This window comes from Tamandua tetradactyla, chromosome 19 (assembly GCF_023851605.1).
Source record: "Tamandua tetradactyla isolate mTamTet1 chromosome 19, mTamTet1.pri, whole genome shotgun sequence".
NCBI lineage: Eukaryota > Metazoa > Chordata > Mammalia > Pilosa > Myrmecophagidae > Tamandua > Tamandua tetradactyla.
In genome coordinates this window covers 41308444-41331830 of record NC_135345.1, presented here as the reverse complement: position 1 = coordinate 41331830, position 23387 = coordinate 41308444, and the positions used below count along the sequence as shown (strand labels likewise).

Genomic DNA, 23387 nt, shown 5'->3' with positions numbered 1-23387 from the left:
TTGTCAAATGCCTTTTCTGCATCAATCAAGATGATCATGTGGCTTTTCTGCTTTGATATGTTGATATGGTTTGTTACATTAATTGATATTCTTATGTTGAACCACCCTTGCATACCTGAAATAAATCCCTCTTGGTCATGGTGTATAGTTCTTTTAATGTGCTGCTGGATTCAATTTGCAAGTATTTTGTTGAGGGTTTTTGCATCTATGTTTGTTAGAGAAATTGGTCTGTATTTTCTTGTAGTATCTTCGTCTGGCTTTGGTATTAGGGTGATGTTGGCTTCCTATTATGAGTTAGGTAGCTTTCCTTTCTCTTCAGTTTTTTTCTGAAGAGTTTGAACAGGATTAGTACTAATTCTTTATTGAAAGTTTGGTAGAATTCACATGTGACACCATCTGGTCATGGACTTTTCTTTCTCAGGAGCTCCTTTTTTTGTCTTAAACTTTTTTTTATTGTACAGTATAATATATATATATATATAATATATATATATATAATATATATATATATACACAAAGCAAAGAAATAAAAAAGCAATAGTTTTCAAAGCACTTTTCAGAAAGCGGTTATACGAGAGATCCCAGAGCTTGTCATGGGCTACCATACAATCCTCTCATATTTTTCCTTCTAGCTGCTCCAGAATATAGAAAGCTAGAGGAATTAAATACTTTTTTATCATCACAATCGACTTCTTTCCTTCTTTTTTTGTGAACAATAACATATATACAAAAAAGCTATAAATTTCCAAGCACAACACCACAATTCGTTTTAGAACATATTTCAGATTTTGACGTGGGTTGCAACTTCACAATTTTAGGTTTTTACTTCTAGCTGCTCTAAAATACTGGAGACTAAGAGAGATATCAGTTTAATGATTCAGCATTCATATTTACTTGTTAAGTCCCATGTTCTACGTATAATTTTACCATCACCATTGTTCTTTCCATACCTCTCATTGGGGTTGTTCAGGCTATGGCAATTCTAAATTTTTTATATTGGAAAGGTCTGTCACTAATATGGGGTAGGGAGATAAAACTATCTGATGATCTGGAGAGGCTGGGCTAGATTTCAGGACTTATCTGGACCAGGGACCCATCTGGAGATTGTAGGTTTCTAGCAAGTTACTCTAGTACCTGGAACCCTTGTGGAATCTTATACATTGCCCTAGGTGTTCTTTAGGATTGGCTGGAATGGTCCTGGTTGGGGTTGGCAGGTTATGACAGGTAGCAAGGTCTGCCTGAAGCTTGTGTAAGAGCAAACTCCATAGTAGCCTCTCAACTCTATTTGCACTCTCTCTGCCACTGATACTTTATTAATTACACTTCTTTTCCCCCATTTAGTCAGGATGAATTGCTGATCCCACGGTGCCAGGTCTGGATTCATCCCTGGGAGTCATCTCCCGAATTGCCAGGGAGACTTTCACCCCTGGATGTCATGTCCCACATAGTGCAGAGGGCAGTTATTTCACTTCTAGGAACTTCTTGATGACTGATTCATTCTCTTTACTTGTGATTGGTTTGTTGAGGTAGTGTATTTGTTCTCGAGTCAATGTAGGTTGTTCATGCCTTTCTAGGAAGTTGTCCATTTCATCTGCATTGTCTATTATTAGCATGCAGTTGCTCATAGTATCTTCTCATTTCCTCCTTTATTTCTGAGGTATCACTGGTTATATCTCCTCTTCCATTTTTAATTTTATTTATTTGCATCTTCTCTCTTTTTTTTCTATTTTTGTCAGCCTAGCTAAGGGCCTGTTGATTCTAGTTTTGTTGATTTTTCTCAATTGTTTTCATGTTCTCAGTTTCATTTATTTCTACTCTAGTCTTCATTCTTTCTTTCGTTTGCTTTGTGGTTAGTTTGCTGTTCTTTCTCTCGTTCTTCTATGTGAACAGTTAATTCTTCAATTTTTGTCCTTTTTTAATATAGGTATTTAAGGCAATACATTTCCCTCTCAGCATTGCCTTTGCTGCATCCAATAAATTTTGGTATATTGCGTTTTCATTTTCATTTGCCTCAAGGCATTTACTGATTTCTCTTGTAATTGACCCCCTGGTTGTTTAAGAGTTGTTGTTTTACCTCAATATATTTGTGAATTTTCCGGTCCTCTGCCTGTTACTGATTTCCAGCTTCATTCCATTGTGATTCGAGAAAGTGTTTGTATAATTTTAGTTTTTTAAAATTTATTGAAACTTGCTAGGTGACCCAGGATATAGTCTGTCCTTGAGAATGATCCATGAACATTTGAGAAAAATGTGTATCCTGTTATTGTGAGTATAATGTTCTGTAAATGTCTGTTAAGTCTAGTTCATTCATTGTATTATTCAAATTCTCTGATTCCTTATGTTCTATCTTAATGTTCTATCCATCGATGAGAGTGGGGAATTAAATTCTCCCCAACTATTATGGTAGGGGTGTCTTTTTTTCCATTCAGTGATATCAGTGTTTGCCTCATGTACTTTGGAGCACCCTGACTTAGTGCATAAATATTTATGATTGTTATGTCTTCTTATTGAATTGTTTCTTTTATTAATAAATAGTATCTTTCTTTGTCTCTTTTAATTGTTTTACATTTGAAATCTAATTTGTCAGATATTAGTATAACTACTACGGCTCTTTTCTGATCTTTAATTGCATGGAATATCTTTTCCCAACCTATCACTTTCAACCTGTTTTCACCTTTGAGTCTAATGTGAGTCTCCTGTAGACAGCATATAGATAGATCCTGTGTTTTAACCCATTCTGCCAGTGTATTTCTTTTGACTGGGGAGTTTAATCTACTAACATTTAATGTTATTACTGCAAAGGCAGTACTTTCTTCTACCATTTTGTCTTTTGGATTTTATGTCATACTATTTATTTTTCTCTTTTTACCTTTACTGATTATCTTTATTTCTATACTCTTCCCAGACCTCTCTCTGCCCCCTTTTCCTATATGCCTATTGTGTTCCCTTTATTATTCCTTGCAGGGTCAGTCTCTTAATTGCAAATTCTCTCAGTGATTGTTTTTCTGAAAACATTTTAATCTGCCCCTCATGTTTGAAAGACAGTTTTACTGGATATATAATTCTTGGTTGGTGGTTTTTCTCTTTTAGAATCTTAAATATATCATACCACTGCCTTCTCACCTCCACGTTTTCTTTTTCATAGTCTTATTGGACTTCTCTTGTATGTGATGGATTGCTTTTCTCTTGCTGCTTACAGAATTCTCTCTTTCTCTTTGACATTTGATAGTCTAGTTATTAAGTGTCTTGGAGTATGTTTATTTGGATCTGTTCTGTTTGGGTACACTGCACTGTTTGGATCTATAATTTTATGTCTTTTATAAGAGGTGAGAAATTTTCAGTGATTATTTCCTCCATTAGTTTTTCTCCTTCTTTTCCCTTCTCTTCTCCTTATGGGATACCCACCACACATACATTTGTATGCTTCATTTTGTCATTCAGTTCCAGAGCCCTTGCTCATATTTTTACATTCTTTTCCCTATATATTTTTTGCTTGTATGGGATTTCAGATGTCCAGGACTGTGGTTCACTAGTCCTTTATTCTGTGTCTCCAAATCTATTGTTACAGGTTTGCATCAATTTTTTCCATCTCTTTTCTGTTGTGCCTTTCATTCTGGTAAGTTCTGTGATTTGTTTTTCAAATTTTCAAGTTATTCTTTTTTGTTCACCCAATGTCTTCTTTATATCCTCCCTCAACTTGTTGATTTGATTTTTTTGCTGAGATTTTCATTTCTGTTCAGACGTCCTGAATCAGTCATTTTAGCTCCTGTGTCTCATTTGAATTGTTGGTTTATTCCTTTGACTGGGCATGTCTTTGATTTTCCTAGTGTGACTCATTTTTGCTAGCATCTAGGCATTTGATTTCCTTAAATAGTTTCTTCTGGAGGTTTTCACTCTTTTACCTAGGAATTTCTTGCTGCGTGACTTTGTTCTCTATCTGTTCTTTGACATTCAGTTGAACTTATTTTATCTTTTTTTTTTTGAATGGGCAGGCACCAGGAATCGAACCCGGGTCTCTGGCATAGCAGGTGAGAACTCTGCCTGTGAAGCCACCGTGCCCCACCCCAGTTGAACTTATTTTAAACTTGTAGCATAGGTTCTGTTTAACTGATTAGAATTTTTCAGTTCTTGTTTTTCTCTTTCTTGCCTTGCTTATTTGGAACGTATTTTTTGTTTTTTTTTTTTTGAGGAGGATCTCCTCAGATATTTTAGACCCCAGTTAGATCTTTTCAGACCAAACAGGCCCAGGTCTCAAGAGGAGAGAGTTGCCAGCATTGGTTTTTCCTTGAATGTGAGACCCAGGAGGTTGTCAGAGTTTCCAGTGAAGCCTCTAGAACCTGTGCTTTTCCTATCCTGCCCAGCATGTGGCACTTGTCTACCCATGGTGTCCCACCAGGGTAAAGTAGTGTGGTGCCTTTCATTTTAGCAGACTTTCCCTGCTGGGGGTGTGGTTGAGACAGAGGTGAGATTGTAGGTCGGCACTAATTGTTTCACTTTCCCAGTCCCTGGGGCCTGAATTCCTTGAAGGAGAGATTCCACTTGACCTGGACCCCACCTTCCTTTGGGGGAAGATATACCCTTTAGAAATTTAACTCCTTTCATCTGACTAGTTACTTTGTCTCTCAGATAAGCTTAATTCCACCCTTGCCTAGGACAGTGCTGGGGCCTGAGAGAGCTTCCAGTTCTATCTAATGAGCTGTTAAAGAGTACACAAAAGGCAAAAAAAAATGCCTTTTCAGACTGGGATCCTGGCTTCTCAAGTTTGTCAATGAAGCACTTAAGTTGGTATATGGCACCGTGTATCTCTAGGCTCTGTATGCCCCCTTTTCTTGGGGTTCAGCCCTTTTCCAGTATTTTGTTCTGTCTAACTCAAAAAGGCTCTTTTTTTTTTTTTCTCCATCAACCCTGCCCCCTTTCTGCCAGTGCAAAAACTCCTAGTGTCTTTATTGCTTATTCTGGGTTTATCTGAGCTGGGAGCCTGTTTTCAGTAGTCAGAATTTGTTAATTCAGCAGTTGAAGCTTGGTTGAGCTAGACCCATGTTGCTAGTAAAGTCTATTTCCTGTCTCCTGGGGGAACCATTCTGCTGTGCCTGTGGAAGAGAGGCATTGGTCTCTGCAGCTTGGGGGACTTTGAGTTCTGTTTGTGTGTGTTGGGGGGGGGTGTCTCAGCCATTCCACCTCTGCCAGACTTGTGTATGCTGTGTGTCCAGTCACTGATGTAGCCCCAGCAGTTGTTCTGTACTATTCCTGGCTGTTTACTAGCTGCTCTGGAGGACCAACTAAATTCCACACCTCACTTGATAATACATTTTTTACCAGTAGGTTTTATAGCTCCATATGCTTACATCTTATTTTTTAATAAGTATTAGGGACGTCTAAAATGAATACATTCTAGAAGAAAACATATACATGTACTTCCATTCCAGTGATTGGTAAGTGTGTTATTGTTAAATCTTTGTGCTAGTCAGATTTTCCTGTGCTCCTCAGTGAGCCTTTTCTGTCATTGGCACTTCAGGTTGGTGATGAACTACAATCTCTAAAAAGCCTTTAAATGGATGGGTTAGTGTTAAAAGTCACAGTCTTAAACATAAATAATATTTACCATCTTTCTTCATCACTTCTAGACTCTCTTACTTTTAGCCAACACTTCCATAGGTCTCAATTTCTTTCTTAATGGTATCGCCAGATCTCCATTACTGAGCTGTGAATTCCTGGCTAACTTACCCTTACAAGGTTATGGCTGATGCACAAGCCTGTTTTCATTTATCATTGCACATAGCAGCACTAAGCCATCACTGCATGAATCATCTGAGTTCCAGATACATTCTTTCCTGACCCATAATGTCATGTAATCCCTAAAGTCTAATAATGATCATGGTCGATTGTTCTCATCCCACTACAGTAAGGCCTTCTTCCTTTGACTTTCATGTTTATAGGTATGAGGAATCCAAAATGACCAGATGGCAATTTTTTTTCCCCTGCATGGGCAGCTACCAGGAAATGAACCCAGGTCTCTGGCATGGCAAGCGAGAACTCTGCCACTGAGCCACTGTGGCCCACCCACCAGATAACAATTTTACTTTAAAGTTCACTGGCATTTTACTGAGAGTGAATAGCCATTTTTTCAATTTCTTTAAACTGTATAATTTTAGTAAGAGTTTTTAGAGTGATTCCTTTCATATTTAGGTACTGTACTGTACATTATATAGCATATTTTTATCTTATAATCTCTTTCTCATTGTGGTTAAATAAGATTACTTTTAAAAAGTTTTTATTGACAAGTCTTCACATGCATACAGTCTATACATGGTGTACAGTCAATGGCTCATAGTATTTTCACATAGTTGTGTATTCATCACCATTTCTGGAGCAATGCACATAGAATTACTTTTCATGGTATACACCAAAGCAAACATGATCTTCTTAAAGTATAATTTACAAAATGTTAGGTTTGATTACTAATTCCAGTAATTGTTTAGATGCGGTTAAAATTTGTGTGGCTTGGTAATAATAGGTAACATTTTTTAGAGCTATAGCCAAAGCTATTGTTCTGATTTGCTAGCTGCCAGAGTGTAATATACCAGAAATGGAATGGCTTATATAAAAAGGGGAATTCAATAGGTTGCTAGTTTACAGTTCTAAGGCTGAGAAAATGTCCCAGTTAAAGCAAGTTTATAGAAATGTCCAATCTAAGGCATCCAGGGAAAGATACCTTAATTCAAGAAGACCGATGAAGTTCAGGGTTTCTCTCTCAAGTGAAAGGGCACATGGTAAACACAGTCAGAGTTTCTCTCTCATCTGGAAAGGCACATGGTAAACACCATCAGGGTTCCTCTCTCTTCTGGAAGGGCACATGGTGAACACTGGCCATCTGCTCGCTTCTCCTGGCTTCTTGTTTCATGAAGCTCACTGGGAGGCATTTTCCTTCTTCATCTCCAAAGGTCGCTGGCTGGTGGACTCTGCTTCTTATGGCTATGCTGTTCTGCTCTGCTCTCTCTGAATCTCTTTCTTTCTCCAAAATATTTCCTCTTTTATAGGACTCCAGAAACTAATCAAGACCCACCCAAATGACATCACCTAATTCAGCTCAACAACCACTCTTGATTAAATCACATTTCCAGGGAGATGATCTGATTACAGTTTCAAATGTACAGTATTGAATAGGGATTATTCTGCCTTTATGAAATGGGATTTAGATTAAAATATGGCTTTTCTAGGGAACATGTATCCTTTTAAACTAGCACAGCTATACACATAAAGAACTGTGTAATGTTAGTCATTTAAATCACAGTTATATTGTCATTACTGTGTTTCACATGCTATATATTTTAATCCTCACCAGTACTCTGAGGTGTTGGTAATAGTATTATCTCCATTATACCATATGAGAAAACTAAAACTTAGACGTGTTAAATAACTTGCCCAAAGTCTTGAAACTCTAGAAAGTTGCAGAACCAGATTTTAAATCTAGGGTTGTTTTACTGCAGAACCTATGCTTAACCAGCTAAGCACTACTGTTCTTTAGTTGCTTTCCAAACAATTGCAAATTATGGGTTATTGCTTTAATAGAGAGAGGGTATGATTATAAAGTAATGAGACTGATTTGACAGGTTGCATGATCCTCAGTCATTCTCTCCTATGTAGTCACCTCTATTTTAAGATTTATCAGATTATCATTTCAAAAATTCCTAAAAAGCCTCTTATGGGGTATACATTCTATAAAAAGATATACACTGAGAAATTTAGTGCCTACCCATGCTAGAGTCCACTTTACTCCCCTGTCCTATCCCCACCTCTTCCTATGGTGATCAGTTTTCTAGTTGTTATTTATCTTACCAGCGTTTCTTTATGCAGATAGAAGACAAAAAAAAAAAAAAGAGAGAGAGAGAGGTTTCTCCCTTTCAAAGGTGCTTTTTCTATCAAAGGTGCTTTTTCTATAAAAAGCATCAATTTCTTCTCTATCTGCTTCTAATTTTCAACAAAAAGAAAAATGTTATTTACAAAGTTTACTATTTCTGTAGTAGCTTTCCTGTATAGTTTAACGCTTTTTCTTTGGGAAGCCTAATTATGTGTGATAGCAGTGCTTTCTGTCATGGTAATTTTCTTTTCTTTTTTTAATTCCTTAATCTAGATGGATGAGTTGTACCAGATTACAGTATATTTGAAAATTATTCAGAGTAAAGTTCCCCCATATCAAAAAGCCCCTACATGTATTCTGTTTGTATCTGTTTTGAAGGTATAATATATACTGTGGTAGCATTTATTAAAAAACAAAACATGAATCTTTCTAATCAATATTGTCCATCATTGGCTAAGTCCAGTGGCTAACTTTCCTTTGTTCTTATTCATTGTAGTTGAGGCAGTCCCAGTCCTACTGTACAGACACAGAATGTCTCCAGGAATGTAAGTAACATTGAAACAGGAGGAGCCTTTGCATTGGGGGCAGAATTAGAAACCAAATAACTGAACATTAGACAGAAATTATTGTAATATTTTGCTCTGTTTGGAAATGTTTCTTAATAATGTATGTAATGTATTTGCCACTTTTAAATATATTTTTTAATTTAAAAAATTGGTTTTTTCCCCTTGCTACATAAGCAATTGGTTATTGAAAAAAATTATAAAATCAGAGATAAGAAAAAAGAAAACGAAAAATGCCTAGAGTGCTGGTGTGTAAAGATAATGTGTTGACAACTTGGTGTATACCCTTTTAGACCTTTTTCTTGGCAAATATATGTGTAAGAGGGCACTTTTGGCTGGCTGCACTGGAGCACCAAGGCGGTTAGCACAAATCTCTCACCCTTTCCCCAGCATCTGCTTGCGTCCATTGGCAGGCCTGGGAACTTCTGAGTGGGATTGGAGATGGTTTTTTCCCGAGGTTTGGAAGATTTGGTGTTTGTTTTTATAGTTCTGACATTAGCATTCCCATGAGGGCAGGGCAATGGGGAGTTTTTCCACATGGATTTTTTAGCAGTCGTAATGGTAAAGTGAGACCTAGAGCAAGAAGAGGGAGTCTACATGGTAAATATAGCTGACAGGCTTGGTGACCATTAGGTAGGGAACCCTTTTTTGAGATATCCAGCAATAGCTCAAGGGAGACTTTGAGAGAAACTGATAACTAGTATTTAAGCCAGTCCAGTTTTGTGCTATAGTAATTGGATTGCCAGAAGGGAGGTATGACATTCACAGAATGGTGAAGCCTGGCACAGTGAGATTTTGTATTACAAAAATGGGATACTTCATATGTGTTAACTTTCAATACTATATTATGAATGTAATATATATTCATATATATGTATATTTTCATCTTCAAAATATTTAATGACTGAATAATATTCCATTGTGGAGCTGCACCATTGTTTAAATGATTCCCTTTTGTTGGAATCTTGGGTTGCTAATCTGTTTTTACTATTATAAACAGTGCTTTAATAAACATCCTTTTCATAAACATTTTAAGGCTTTTAACATATTACCAAATTACATTCATTAGTGGGCTAGTGCCTGTACTTAATGTCTCTCTGAAGCTTTGCTCCACTTTATTATGTATCTGAAACTAAAACAAAATACACTAAGGTACCATTGTGAAGAGGCTTATTACATGAATTCCTGTGTGAACTGGTCAAATTCTATAAATTTATCAACTTAGAAAAATAGGACCTAGTTCAGTGCCTTGCTGAAAGTAGAAATTTTGTCAGAACATAGTACTTGGTGCAATTGGTGTAGTAATATTTATGCCCTCAAGACAAGGAGGTAATGTGTAGAAATTGTGTTACAGTATTGGAATGATTGGTGGTGGGCTCCCCACTCCAGATTTATGTTGCTTCTCCATCAGCATTAATTAATTTATATTGTGACCCTCTAATATGCAGCCCAAATTTTTGCCTCAGCAAGTAAAGCTAAAAACCTGCTCTTCCAGCTGGAATATAATCTTATCAAATGTCCTATGGGAAAACAAGTATTAATTGCATTTGTGGTATTTGTGACACTTGAGCCAGCTCTCTCTGTAAACCAATATGTTGTTATTTTTGTGAGTGAAATGTAATTACCTTCCTAAAGACTAGGACTTGAATATTAAGCTAGTCATATTGGTACTCTTCCAACCCCCCCCACCTCCCCAGTTCTTTTAACATTTGGTAGGAATCCTTTCTGAGAGCCAAGTTCTTAAATATTTTAAATAGTAATTTTCTCTGGGTGATGGTGTTATTTTTCTGTATATTCTAAATTTTCTCCAATGAATTTATGCTTTTTTCTTAAAATAAAAACATATTTTGTCACTGTCCTTAAACTTAGATAATATATTACTATTTAATCAGAAAAAATGTTATTCTAAATAATTAAATTGAATATATTTTGGAGTCCTTGGAAATTGGGGCTTCATAATTGACATGTTCTTTGAGTGAATGTATGGTCTATTCCCGTCTTCACTTGTTTTTCACTATTTCCTTTTGTTCTTTTCTTTCTTCCTTCTGTAATGATTACAGCTCTATTTTGTATGTGTTTTGTTGATTTAGAACAGTGCTTAATTATTCTATGTAAACTGACGTGAAATGTCATTAATTCCTTTAGTCATAAAACAAGCTGCTAGATAGAGTTAAGTTGTTCATGTTTTATTTGGGTGATTGCTAAGGTGATTTTTCTTATTCTCTTTGGTAATTTTCTGACATTTTAATATTGATTATTCCTCTAGCTGAAACTCTTCCCAAAGCATTTCTAATGCTTAGTATGCAGTGCTCACTCTCTGCTTCTTCCTGATAAAGTCACAATCTGAGAATTTATCTGTTCGCAATAATAACTCAATCCTAATTCTCTATTTCTCAAATCTCTGTTCCTTTTTTCTTCTTCTGCTCCAGTCCCAACTTTCCAACTATCTTCTTTCTGGTACTTCCTATCTGTCCCTCTGACTTCTTAACCTTAGAGCACCCCAGGACTCTGTCCTTGGCCCTTTTCCATTTTGATATTCCTTTGGTGATCTCATGGCTTGGTACGTATATTCTTTTTTTAAAAAATCCTTATTATTTATTTATTTTTTAGTTTTGGTATGTGTATTCTTATGACTGTCTTCTGGTCATTTCTATGGGGACGTCTCACAGGCATCTCAAAATTGAGTTTCTGTTAGTCTTTGCCAAACTTGCTGTCCTTTCCAGCACCAGTTAATGGCAGTTCTATCCTTCTGGAAATCATCTGCTGACTTCTCATTCTGTTTGCACTCGGAATCAGTCTATTCGCAAACACTTATCTCCAAGATGTATCCAAAATTCTACTACTTCTCGCCAGCCCCACTACCTCTTCCTTGATGTAAGCCATCATCATTTCATATAGATTATAATAGCTTCCTAACAGTCTCCGTTTCTCTTCTTTGCCCCCTTCTCAGCACACAGCAGCCAAATCAGTCTTGTCAAAATGATAGTTTCATCTTGTCTTTTGCTGTTGTTCCTGTTTCATGCAAAATAAAAGCTAAAGTTCTTCTTCTTGGTGCTTTCAAATCAACTCTTTAAAAAAAGTTTTTATTGAGAAATATCCACACACGTACAGTCCAACCATATTATACAACTCTTAATGATCTCTAAGGACTTCATGATCTGGCTTCCTGTTACTTTTTTGACCTACTCTCTTCCTTATACCCCACGCCACTCCTGAATCAGGAGCATTTGGGGCTCCTTCCACCTGAATGCTCTGCTTTCTGGTACCCTGACCACTCACCCCTTCAGTTCCTTTATGGTTTTTACTCCCAAGTTACCTTTTCATTGAGGCCTCCCTAGGACCCCTGTCTAAAATTACAAGAAAGAAATAAAAAGAAAAATCTCATACATCATATACCCCTTACCTGCTCTCTTGTTGACCACTAGTATTTCAATCTACCCAATTTTTTTTTACCCCTCATCCCCCATCCCTATTACTTTATCTTTTTGTTTGTTTGTTCGTTTTTTAGCTCATCTGTGCATACTCCAGATGAAAGGACCATCAGACTTCAACACTTACTGTATGGAGTAATGCTGACTTTCATAGCTTCAGTGCTCTAACTCTGAGTCTCGGGTATCTCATAAATACCAAAGTTTCAGGGAACAACAAAGTTATGTTCAAATAGCTCAGCATCTCAGAATTTAGAAATAGCAGTTGCAGCTCATGTATATATGTGACTGCTGTAAGAGCTTACAATCTAGGATCCTTTATGATAGGCGCCACCCTGATAAGCCATGCTCTTGACTTCAATACTTTGAGTTTGTATATTATAGTTAGTCCATATGAGGCCTGATAATATTTGTCTTTTTGTTTCTGATATTTTGTTCAACATTCTGTCCTCAAGGTTCATTACCTAGTTGCAAGCCTCACAACTTCATTCCTTCTTGCAACGCTAAATAGTCCATTGTATGTGTACACCTCAGTTTCCCCTTCCATTCCTCAGTCATTGCCCCCTTAGGCTGCCTTGATCTATTGTGAACACTGCTGTCATAAACCCCAATGTACAAATGTCCATTCATGTCCCCACTATCAGCTCCTCCAGGTATATACATAGCAGGATCATATGGCAACCCCACCCCTAGCCTCCTGTGGCACCACCACACTTCCCTCCAGAGGAGCTGTACCTCTCAGCTTCCCTACCAACAGTGAATAGGTACAGCTCTTTCTCCACATTTTTTTCTGGCGTCCGATCTTGTCTCACCATACTTTTTTTTTTCATTATGTAGAGAAGACTTTATTAGTTTCTGTAATCAAACCTATATAGATAAGACCTTACATATTTAATACAGTGCGTTACCCCTGTACAAATGGAAAAAAATTAAATTTAACATTTCTAGACCAATATGGCTGCTAATTTCTGAACAATGCCAACTCAACATGGTATCACCATGATTTTTTAATCACACATTGTTGATGGACATTTGAGTTTGTTAACAGTATTTTGTTGTTAAATTTGCATATATGATTGTACCTTTGGTATCCAATCTTAATTTCATGGGCTCTGTCAAGATGTTCAACTTTAATCCATTCCTTTTATTCTTCATTCTGAGATGGGTTATTGGAGAATAATAGAGAAATGATCTTGTCAAACTTTGTAGGTCAGGAAAACTGTATCCATTTAGCCTTTTAAGTGGAGAAATTCTACAGCATACCACTACCCTTTAGAAAATTTGAGGACATCTTTCTTTTAAAGCAATTTTATTTAGATATATTCATACACTGTGCAAACCTTCTGAAGTATACAGTCAGTGGCTCTCAGTATCATCATGTAGGTGTGCATTCATTCACCATGATCAATTTTAGAGCATTTTCATTTTTACAGGCATCTTTAAGTTCTTTTTATTCTTCCTCCCACCACCAGTTAGTTCAGTCACCAGGGGTTACGCTTCTTCCGTCTTGTTGACATTTGTATTTGTCCCTTTTCCATTCCTACTTCACCATTTTATCCAACACAGTTATTCATAATAGCAATCTATCTGTACTCAGTCTTTTCTGCCTTCTAATTGATCCTTCTACTGGTAATGGCTAATGTTTATTGAATAGTTAACTGTATGCCTCACATCTGCGACTCCCTTTCATGTAATGACCATATTAATCCTCAAAACTACTCTGTGAGGTAATGGTAATATTTTCATTTCATGGATACAGAAATTGAGGCACAGAGATGATACAGCTAAGACATGGTGTAGAGTAAAAGAGCTATGTGAATGGTCCCTGTTCTTAACAAGTTAGTGACCTGCTTAGAAGAGACAGGAAACCACTCCTTCACACTATAAATGCTACACTACTCTAGAGAAGGACAGAGTTGACAGGAGGATAGAGAAGATTTTTAAAGGAGAGAAAGAGAGAAACAGGATATAGTGAATAAGTGGTGTGAGATAATTTCAGACAGGGGAATTTAATGAATATTACAGAAAAATGAGTGAGTTTGAGTAGTTGACAAATGCTGCCAACTCAACTAGTGCTGAACTATTGTATCAGATTTATTTGAAAACCTTTAACAAATATTGTTGGTTTCTGACCTCACTCCTAAGCTCCTGGTTCAGGTGGCCTGAAGCAGGGTTTTAGAATCTTTGTGTGGATCTTGTCACAGACTACTCTGATGCTCAGTGAGGTCACGGAACCATTGGCTAAAGAAGGAGGAGGGTGTTGGGTATGACTAGAGTAGAAGATAGATTTTCTGATAAGTGGTAAGAGCTAAGATTAGAACAGTGGGGCCAAATCATACTTGGAAAAAAACAGGCTACGGATAGACCAAGTACCCCTAAGAGTGGGATAGAAAGATTAAAGGTGATAGTGGAGTTATACAGAGAAGGTAGGGTTTTACAAACGATTATGATTGTTGAATCATTAAATTGATATTTTAGTCTCCAGTATCTTAGAGTAGCTAGAAGTAAAAACCTAAAATTGTGGAATTATAACCCCATACCAAAATCTGAAATCTGTTCTACAACTAATTATTTTGCTATGCTTTGAAATTTATTGCTTTTCTGTATATATGTTATTTTTCACAAAAAGGAAAAAAAAAGTTGATTGTGATTATAAAAAAATATTTATTCCTTCTAGCTTCTCATGTAGAGGGAAGGGCAGTGGGTCACGTGCTATATCGGCTTCCTGAGAGAGGTCACATCTGAGCAACACAAGAGGTTCTCTTGGGTGACTCTCAGGTCCAGTTTTAAGTAAGTTTAGCCTATCCTCGGCTGGAGTAAGTTTCATAGGGTGAACCCCAAGATCAAGGGCTCAGCCTACTTGCAAAAATATAAGGAATTCACAAAATGGGGAAGTTGAATATTTCCTCCTTTCTCCCCTGTCTCCAAGGGGACTTTGAAAATACTTTATTTACTGCCCAAATTACTCTGGGACATATTGGGGCATCACACTAACCTGTACTTACCAACAAAATCTCATGCCATATTCAAGAATCCATGTACTCATGGTGTTCAACTAAACTGACTGTACAAGTTAAAGTAAGTAATGCACTACCCAAAATACTAATTTACACCAACTCAACATCTCTCCCTTTGGTCACACACAGTTGAAAGTTTAAAATATGGACAATATCATTCATTACCCAGTCTTCTGATCTATTTTAGTCCTATCAAGATCAGCTTCATTCATATCTCTAGTCGATGTCTGACCATTTTTTCAACTTTTTCAACAGTTCCTGTATGGGTAATGCTGATTTTCATAGTTTGCATTCTAACTCTGAGTCTCAGGTGTCAGACAAATACCCTGGGAATGACCAGGTTATATACAAATAACTCAGTATTTCACAATTTAGAAAATAACAGAACTCCAGAACATATGTAACTAGTGTAAGAGCTTACAAATTAGGACCCATTTACAGTAGGCCCCAACTTGATAACCCCATGCTCTAGACTTGAATTCCTTGCGTTTGTATATTATAGTTAGTCCATATGAGTGAGGCATGATAATATTTGTCTTTGTTTTTGCCATTTCATTCATCCTACTCTCATTCATCCTACAGTACTTAAGGTTCATTCCCCTCGTTGCTTGCTTCACAGCTTCATTCCTTCTTGCAACCACTCAGTAAAACTTTGTATGTATACACCACAGTTCCCCCTTCCATTCCTAGTCATTGTTCCCTTAGGCGGCCTCCATCCACTGTGAATCAGTAACACTGCTGCCATAAACACTAATGTGTAAATGTCCACTTGTGCCCCCACACTCAGTTTTTCCAGGTATGTTTCAAGCATAGGAGTTGCAGGATTTTAAGATACCTAGATCTGCATATTAACTTCTTGTTTTGTGAAAAGCAAGACTAAATTAATACACCTTGACTGAGAATATGTCTTTTAATTTATATATTGTGAATCCCAGTTCTTTTTTCCATAAGTTTTTTCATCTTTTCTTTGCTGTTTCTGTAAGTAATATGCAGAATTTTTATTTTAAAGGAGAGTGTCTTTACTGTATTTCAGGGAGTCTTAGATTTTGTAGATCTCATTAGATCTATGACTTGATCAGTGGACACTAAAAGAAATATCATTATAATGATTCAGCAGTAATATTCATTTGTTAAATCCTGTCTTCTCTGTTGATCCTTCTCCCAATCTTTAGGAGTATTTGAGCTCTGCCCTCTAACTTTTTGATGTTGCAAAGGGGTATCGATAACATGGGATAAGGATAAATTGTTCTTGGAACGTCTGGCCCCTTTGGGTTTCAGGACTTATCTGGCCTAGGCACCCATCTGGAAGTTTTGGGTTTCTGGAAAGTAATCATAGTACATGAAACTTGTGTAGAATCTCACATCCCTAGGTTTTCTCTAGGGTTGACAGGAAACATTTTGGTTGCGGCCTGGCAAATTATGGTAAACAGCAATATCTAGCTAATACTTGCTAAGCCTAGTCTCCAGAATAGCCTCCCAACTGTATTTGAGAGGCTCTCAAATACAGCCACTGATAACTTATTTTGTTACATTTCTTTTCCCCATTTTGGTCGGGAAGGCATTGTTGATCCCATAGTGCCAGGGCCATACTCAACACTGGGGTTCATATCCAACCTTGCAAGGGGGTCTTCCATCCCTGGATGTCATGCTCCATGTAGGGAGGAGGGTAATGATTTTTCTTGGAGAGTTTGGCTTCAAGAGAGAGAGAGAGATGCCACATCTGAGCAACAAAAGAAGTCCCCTGGAAATAAATTCTTACTATAGATAGGCTTAGCTTCTCCATTACCTAAATAAGCTTCACAAGAGCAAGACTCTAGATCAAGGGCTTGGCCTACTGACTTGCGAGTCCCTAATGTTTGGGAGAGTATCAGGGGTTTCCCTGGTTGTCAATTTTAGTAGTTCCATATTTTTCTCCTGTCCTTCATGGATACAATTTGTTTTATGTTTATTGAAAAATATTTCAAGTCATGCCAGTTTTTATTATAAATACATTTTTGTTTGTCCTTAGTACCAGGACCTTCTGGTGATAATGGCATCAGTATTACTATGATCTTGATGGCCTGGATGGTTATTGCAGTGATCTTGTTCTTACTGAGACCTCCTAATCTAAGAGGATCCAACCTACCTGGAAAGCCAACAAGTCCTCATAATGTAAGTGTCATGGATTATACATCTTTTTGGATGGTGGGGAGAGGCAGAGGGAGCTTTTTTTTGGACTGAAATTAGCAAAAAATTTAACTCATGAAAGAATTAAGAATTCTTTCTTCAAAATTCTTCATAAGAATTTTTCTTATGAAGTTCCTAGGAAATCTTGGAGTCTCATATGGCTTAGTCTGCATGGAGTTACTTAAAGAAAGTTCAGATTAGTATCTCAAAAGTAATTTTAAAATGAATTCCAATCTTTACTCATAAATATTTCTTATATCAGTCAGGGTTCTCTAGAGAAAGAGAACCAACAGGAGATATCTGTAAATATGAGATTTATAAAAGTGTCTCACCAACTGTGGGCATGTAAGAGTCCAAAATCTGTAGGGGAGGCCATAAGTTGGCAGCTCCAATGAAAGCCCTTAACGAACTCCCCAGGAGAGGCTTGCTGGCTGAAGCAGAAAGAGATGAGCGCCACTCATTGTAGAAGACACTCCCCTTAGCCAGCAGCAGATATAGTCAGCTGTGGATGCAGCCAACGTGCTCATGATTTAAGTTCATGAAATGTCCTCACAGCAACAGATTGGCCAGTACTTGCTAGACCAGACAACTGGGCATCATCACCTGGCCAAGTTGACACATGAACCTGACCATCAATTCTCTACTATAGTGCATATCGCTGTTCAATAACCCACAGCAATATATCCCAAATTCCAGTTCTCTGCTCCCCAGTATGATACCCTCTCAGTTGATTCTTTGCTTCTCATGCTTCCAGTCCTCTACACTCTCTTAATTAAGCTCTACCTCAAATATTTCCCCCCCCCCCTTTCTTTACCATATTGTCCTAGCTCTCTTAAATACAATAGAGCCACAGAGCATGCCTGGCTAAATCCTGTTTTCCTAATTTTTTTCCCCATCCTATTTCTTTCACATCCTTTTTTCCAGTTCTGCATCTCTCTAGATCAACTGAGCTGGCAATAGGAAAGGTAGGAATCATTCATGTTGGTAAATCTTGTTAGATGATTTTAGTCATTTTTAGACTCTTCTAAATGAAATATATGGTAAAGCAACCCCATAGGGAATTTTTAGTACCATTTTTAATGGAACCTCTATTACATGATTCCTTTTAATCCTTTTATAACCAGTATTTATATTTTTCTTTGCCATTTGATTTGGATATTATCTCTTTAAATATATTTTTTAAAATGGATTAACTTGTTGAATACCAAGTTCTTCCACTAATTCTCTTGATGATGTGGAATTTTTTAAATAATCGCTTCCTTTCCCCAATCTTGTGTTTTGGTATAGAAAGAAGCTCAGTTAGACTAAATTCATATATGGGAGAAGTCATTGTTAATTGGTTAGTGATTTATTCTTTTTTCAGGAAATAAACATCTAGGTAAGTTGCATGCTGACTTTAAGAGATATATATCATTAGCATTAGATAAAAAGCCTTAAATTTATTTTTGTTTTTCTTAGAGACAGAGTATTCATAAAACAGTGTGCACATTGTCTTGATGAAAGTGTTGCTTCCTTAGCCTTTTTTCTTACTTTGTGCATGCAGCTGTATTCCTTTCATATCAAAGAACATCATCTTCAGTGTTTGGAGTTAAAGAAATCCAACTTAAACTGACTTAGAAACCGTTAAATGTGACAAAAATTCAAGTTAACAGTCTCCTAGACCTTAATCCACTGTTGGCCAGTTGTTCTAGGAATAGTAGACCCACAGTTCTAGTAAAAGGCAAGAAAATGTATAGACTCAAAGTAGAAAATTCAGTCACCCTCTACTTGGGCAACATATACAGTGTCAGGGTATATAAATGGAATCTTCCTGAAGATCCTTTATGGTGTGCTCTGTCCTTTACATCTCAGATGCTTTCTGTTGCAAGTAACAGAAACCAACTCAAACACATTTTAATAGTAAATGGATTTATTATATTTGTTTAGGCAATAAAAAATTCCAGAGGTGTAGGGTAGGTGTTTGGAGTGATTGATTCAACAAGTTTAACAATGTCATCAAAGATCCAGTTTCTTTCCTCATACTATCAGTCTTATTTTAACATGGTCTCTTCTTATAGCCATAGGATACACTAGCAGCTTGAACCACATGCTTCCTCACTGACATTTTGTTGTAAGAAAGAAACAAAAGTTTCTAGCTTCAGTTAGATTGTACTGTGCTCAAGGATTTACTTTAGCAAGAGGAATGTGCTATGTTTATTGATTTAAAGGCTAAATCAGAGAGCAGTCTCACCTAGGTCATATCACTGTTGCAATTTCCCTTTCTTTCATACCACAGGTAAGAATGGAACAGAAGTTAGAGAATCATAGTGTTAATCCACTGTTCCCTTATGTTAAAACATGAACAGTCCAAATAAATACATTTTGGGATGGGAGTGGAGCATTGCTGCTCATCATAATATTGCTGTTCATATATATGTTCGTTTGGTTGCACTGGATAAAGAAGTCAGTTCCAATAATTTATCTCTCTCTAATGCCAGGGACAAGATCCACCAGCCCCTCCTGTGGACTAACTTTGTGATATGGAAAGTGAAAATAGTCAATCATCTTGCACGACCAAATGAACGAAGACGACCAGAGTACTCTTTACCCCATTATAACTGTTTTTCCTTTTGCATCTACAATATGGGATGGTATTGTTTTCACGAGCTTCTAGAAATTTCACTTGCAAGCTTATCTTTGCTTCCTGTGTTATCACCATTCCTATTTACAATATATTTGAGTAAATGATATTGAAAAGAGTTACATGGGACTTTTTTTGGTTGTCCTAAATGTAAACATTCCATTCATTCTATTTGTAACTGTGATCAGAATTTTGGGGATGATTTCTAGCCTGACTGAAGGAAATTTGAGATCTTTGCATTTAAATATTTCAAATAGAATTGATAGGTTTAAAATTGCTTTCTTGCATAAGGTATTTATAGTTATTTGAACTTGTCTGAGATTAAATGAATGAAAATTAGAACCACACTGTATTTACATTTATCTTGATAGTTTATTTGTGGGTGCAAGTTTTCTCTTATTCTTTGGACTGTGGCAGCCCTTGGTATTCTATAAATTACAGCTAAAATTTGTATCTATTTTAAATGGCTTATGTGACTAGGATAGGAGAAGAAATGAAATGGTTGTTTACTAAGTTTTTTACACCATTAAAAGTACCTAATGTTAAGAAAACTTTAAATAAACATGATTGATCAATATGGAGGATGTTTACCAGTCCATTATATGACATTTATAAGCCACTGTACTTTAGCCTTACAAGGGTTCATGAAAGGAATAAAAAATTAACTCTGACTTTGCTGGGTATAATTGATACAATAATAATTTAAGCTATAATTTATTATTAAAACTAGTGCCTCTCAGGAAGCTTCTTTTCTATTCAAACACTTCTCTGTTAAAATGAAATTATCTAAAAGCTGTATTGGCGGCTTGTTTGATTATTGACATCTGAATGCCCATTTACTTTACTGACTTTTTATTTTGAAGAAAAATGTTTGTTATCCTTCTGACTTTAAAATTTTTTAAATAAATTCTTAGTTTACTCCAAGGAAAAAGGAGGAAAATGAGAAACAATCAAGGATCTTTTTTTTTTTTACCCCTTTTCATGGGGTAAAAATGGGATGGATTGGGATAGAAAGGAGAATTAATAGTTTTGAAATATAAGAAAAAGTAGAAGTTGCATTGTTTTGCTCACTTTGAAAAAAATTTAATATAATTACTATAAAAAATGCCTACGTGACCTATGTGGCTGTAGAATTTTTTCCTAGCAAGTGACTACAGGTTACTTATGGGGCTAGAAGATATTTTGCTATCAATGTAAGGACTTTTTCCCCTAGATCAGACTAGTTTTTCATTGTGTAGATTTGAAAAATTATTGTATGAATTCAATAAAGCTCTCTATATCATTTTACTGATTAATAGAGCCTCTGATACAGTTGTGTAACATCCATGGAGTTTTTTTCCCCTTTCACTATTATTACATTCTAAGTCACTAACATTAAGGGCACCATTTCAGTACATAATCCAATATTAACTGCTTGCATCCCTCCTTATGCACATCTTGGCTTTTTGCTCAACTTCTTGAAGTAATATAACTAACTCTTAATTACTTGTGCTAATAAAAGGGCAAAACAGGTAAGTCAGATTCTGGATAAATGAACTGAACACCACAAATGAAGGGTTTTTTCTCTTGCTGCAGCTTTCTGGAAACCTTTCCAGCTCCATACTGGTAAAATATTTAAGGCAGAAAGGGCAGGGACAGCTTAAGATGGAGAAAAATCCAGTAGCATTCTGTTTTTTTGCCCTTGCCCCCTGAAATTTGAAGGCTTGCCCTTAAATCATAATACTCTGTTCTCTAAACTGCCTGAGAGCCATTCCCTGGCAGAGAAACTGATGTATACACTGACTCCATGGCTCACAAATGATTGAGAATTGGTTTTGGTTTAAGGAATAGCTGTTACTCAGAAACAGAATGTGAGGTGTTAACTAGATACCTGGAAATCTGGATTCTTATCTCTTGTCTTTGATTTTTGTCACATACACTTAATTATTTCTAGGATTTTAGCCTTTCTTATATGAGCCACCTGCCTAATTAGTAATAAAAGTTCTTATCATAGTTGTCTTGTTTTTTTGCTTGCAAAATTTCTCCGCATTCCTGAAAAGACAGTGTACTCCACATACAGTATTCTTGTTAGCGTAATTAGTAATTTATATCATTCTATTTAATTCTTACTTTCTACATGTGGCTTTTTTATTGAGAACACTATTAAATCATTACTTGGCTTTGTAAATATTCACTCAACTGTGGCTAAAATCCTTTTAAAATAACCTGGAAAAAGAGAGAGAAAGCACCACATTTCAAAATCACCTTTGGCTCTTAAACATTCCACAAATGCTATTAAGAGTTTATTTTGCTTTTGAGTCATTCAGTATTCTTTTAGGCAAAGTAATTTTTTGCTTTCCATATCAAAAAGTTAACATTGGAAATGTTTATAGTGAAAGATTTTATCATGTCAATCCAACCATGATCTATGGTCTAGTCATATTTTTGAGCACAGCTATTCCATGTTACTTTTTGTGTCTTTGTAGTATGTGATGTGATAGTGTTTATGGAATTATAGATATCTTACATTTTCAAAGGAACTGTGGAATTCTATCAATCTAAATGGAAGTCTCTAAATGAATTTTATACTAAAATTTGACTAGCTCAGCTTAAGACACAACACAGCAACTTGAAGAAGGAAAAATGAAGAGTTTATAGTTAATGGATTAAGTTTTCATTGTTGCAATAGGTTTAGTCTTAACATTATATTTCTAAATGAAAAATCATAAAGTATTTGTTACCATGTCTGATGATTACTTTGTTAAAAGCAAAAGTGGTCATGTTAATTGTTAATTGTTAATTGCTGTTTTTAAATGTTTAAATCATGCCAAACAAATCATGTCTGTGCCATCCAGGGTTTATTGTTAATCTTTTACTGAGTACTTGGATTGGGATAAAGGGCTTGTACTATGCACTTTTTATTAATGAAATAAATAGAAAACATTAGTAACACTCTGTTTTCTGTTTGGATTTTGTGGGAAGAGAAGCATCTTTTGCTTAGTGAAATGTTAACATCCTTTTAAGACTGTTGATAAGATTTCCTTACCCTTTACTAAGATATAAGCTTTAAGAAATATATTTGTATAATAACACTTTGGGGCCAACTATTCAGAAATAGAGATTGTAAGACTTTAAGAAAGTAGATTGCAGTTATAATTCTTGATTATTCCCTTTTTTCTCCTTAGGATATAGGGGCAAATAGATGTTTACTTTGAGGGGATGATACTCATTAACATTAATTTTTTGAACAGACATATATTACTCAAAAGGAGATACACCTGAAAACACACAAAAGTGAAGTTTTGCTTTTGCTCTATGACTTGGAATTTACCCATCCAGACACTAAAATTATTATATCCATTTATGTGTCAGAGTGGTAAAGTTGCTGTGGCAGGATCATAATGTCTGTGTGATACTTGTGTTATTTAAAATAGTGGAATTTGCAAAAAACATAATTTCATGGAGACATTACATTATTTCAACTAAAGTTTGTCATATGTTGTATACATGTGTATGGACAGTCCAATCCCCAATAAAACCACAAGTTTTTGTTAAATATATCTGTAATTCTAGTTTCCCCCCAGAAAAGGGATTCTAATAGAAGTTTCCTTGCTTCCTGCCATTTCACCTGATGATTTTCTCAGCTCAGGGTTTCAACTTGTAGCTTATTTTTACCTAAGAATACTTCTCAAAACATCAACCACGATTATCTTTCATGTTCAGATTTTTTTAACTAGATATATCAGTGCAATCTTT

General features: G+C 36.0%; 1 protein-coding gene across 3 annotated transcripts in view; it reads left to right on the top strand.

Moving 5' to 3' along the window:
• SMIM14 (small integral membrane protein 14) overlaps positions 1-22583 on the top strand; it is an 80767-nt gene extending 58184 nt beyond the window's left edge. For 2 of the 3 annotated variants that reach the window (XM_077136641.1, XM_077136640.1), the window contains 3 exons: positions 8355-8403; positions 16875-17017; positions 19510-22583. In XM_077136641.1, the coding sequence (XP_076992756.1) occupies positions 8355-8403; positions 16875-17017; positions 19510-19542 (225 nt within the window). In that variant the 3' untranslated portion in view covers positions 19543-22583. The remainder of the gene's footprint in view (positions 1-8354; positions 8404-16874; positions 17018-19509) is intronic. The other variant, XM_077136639.1, reaches the window with a different exon arrangement.
• The last annotated feature ends 804 nt before the right edge of the window (positions 22584-23387 follow it).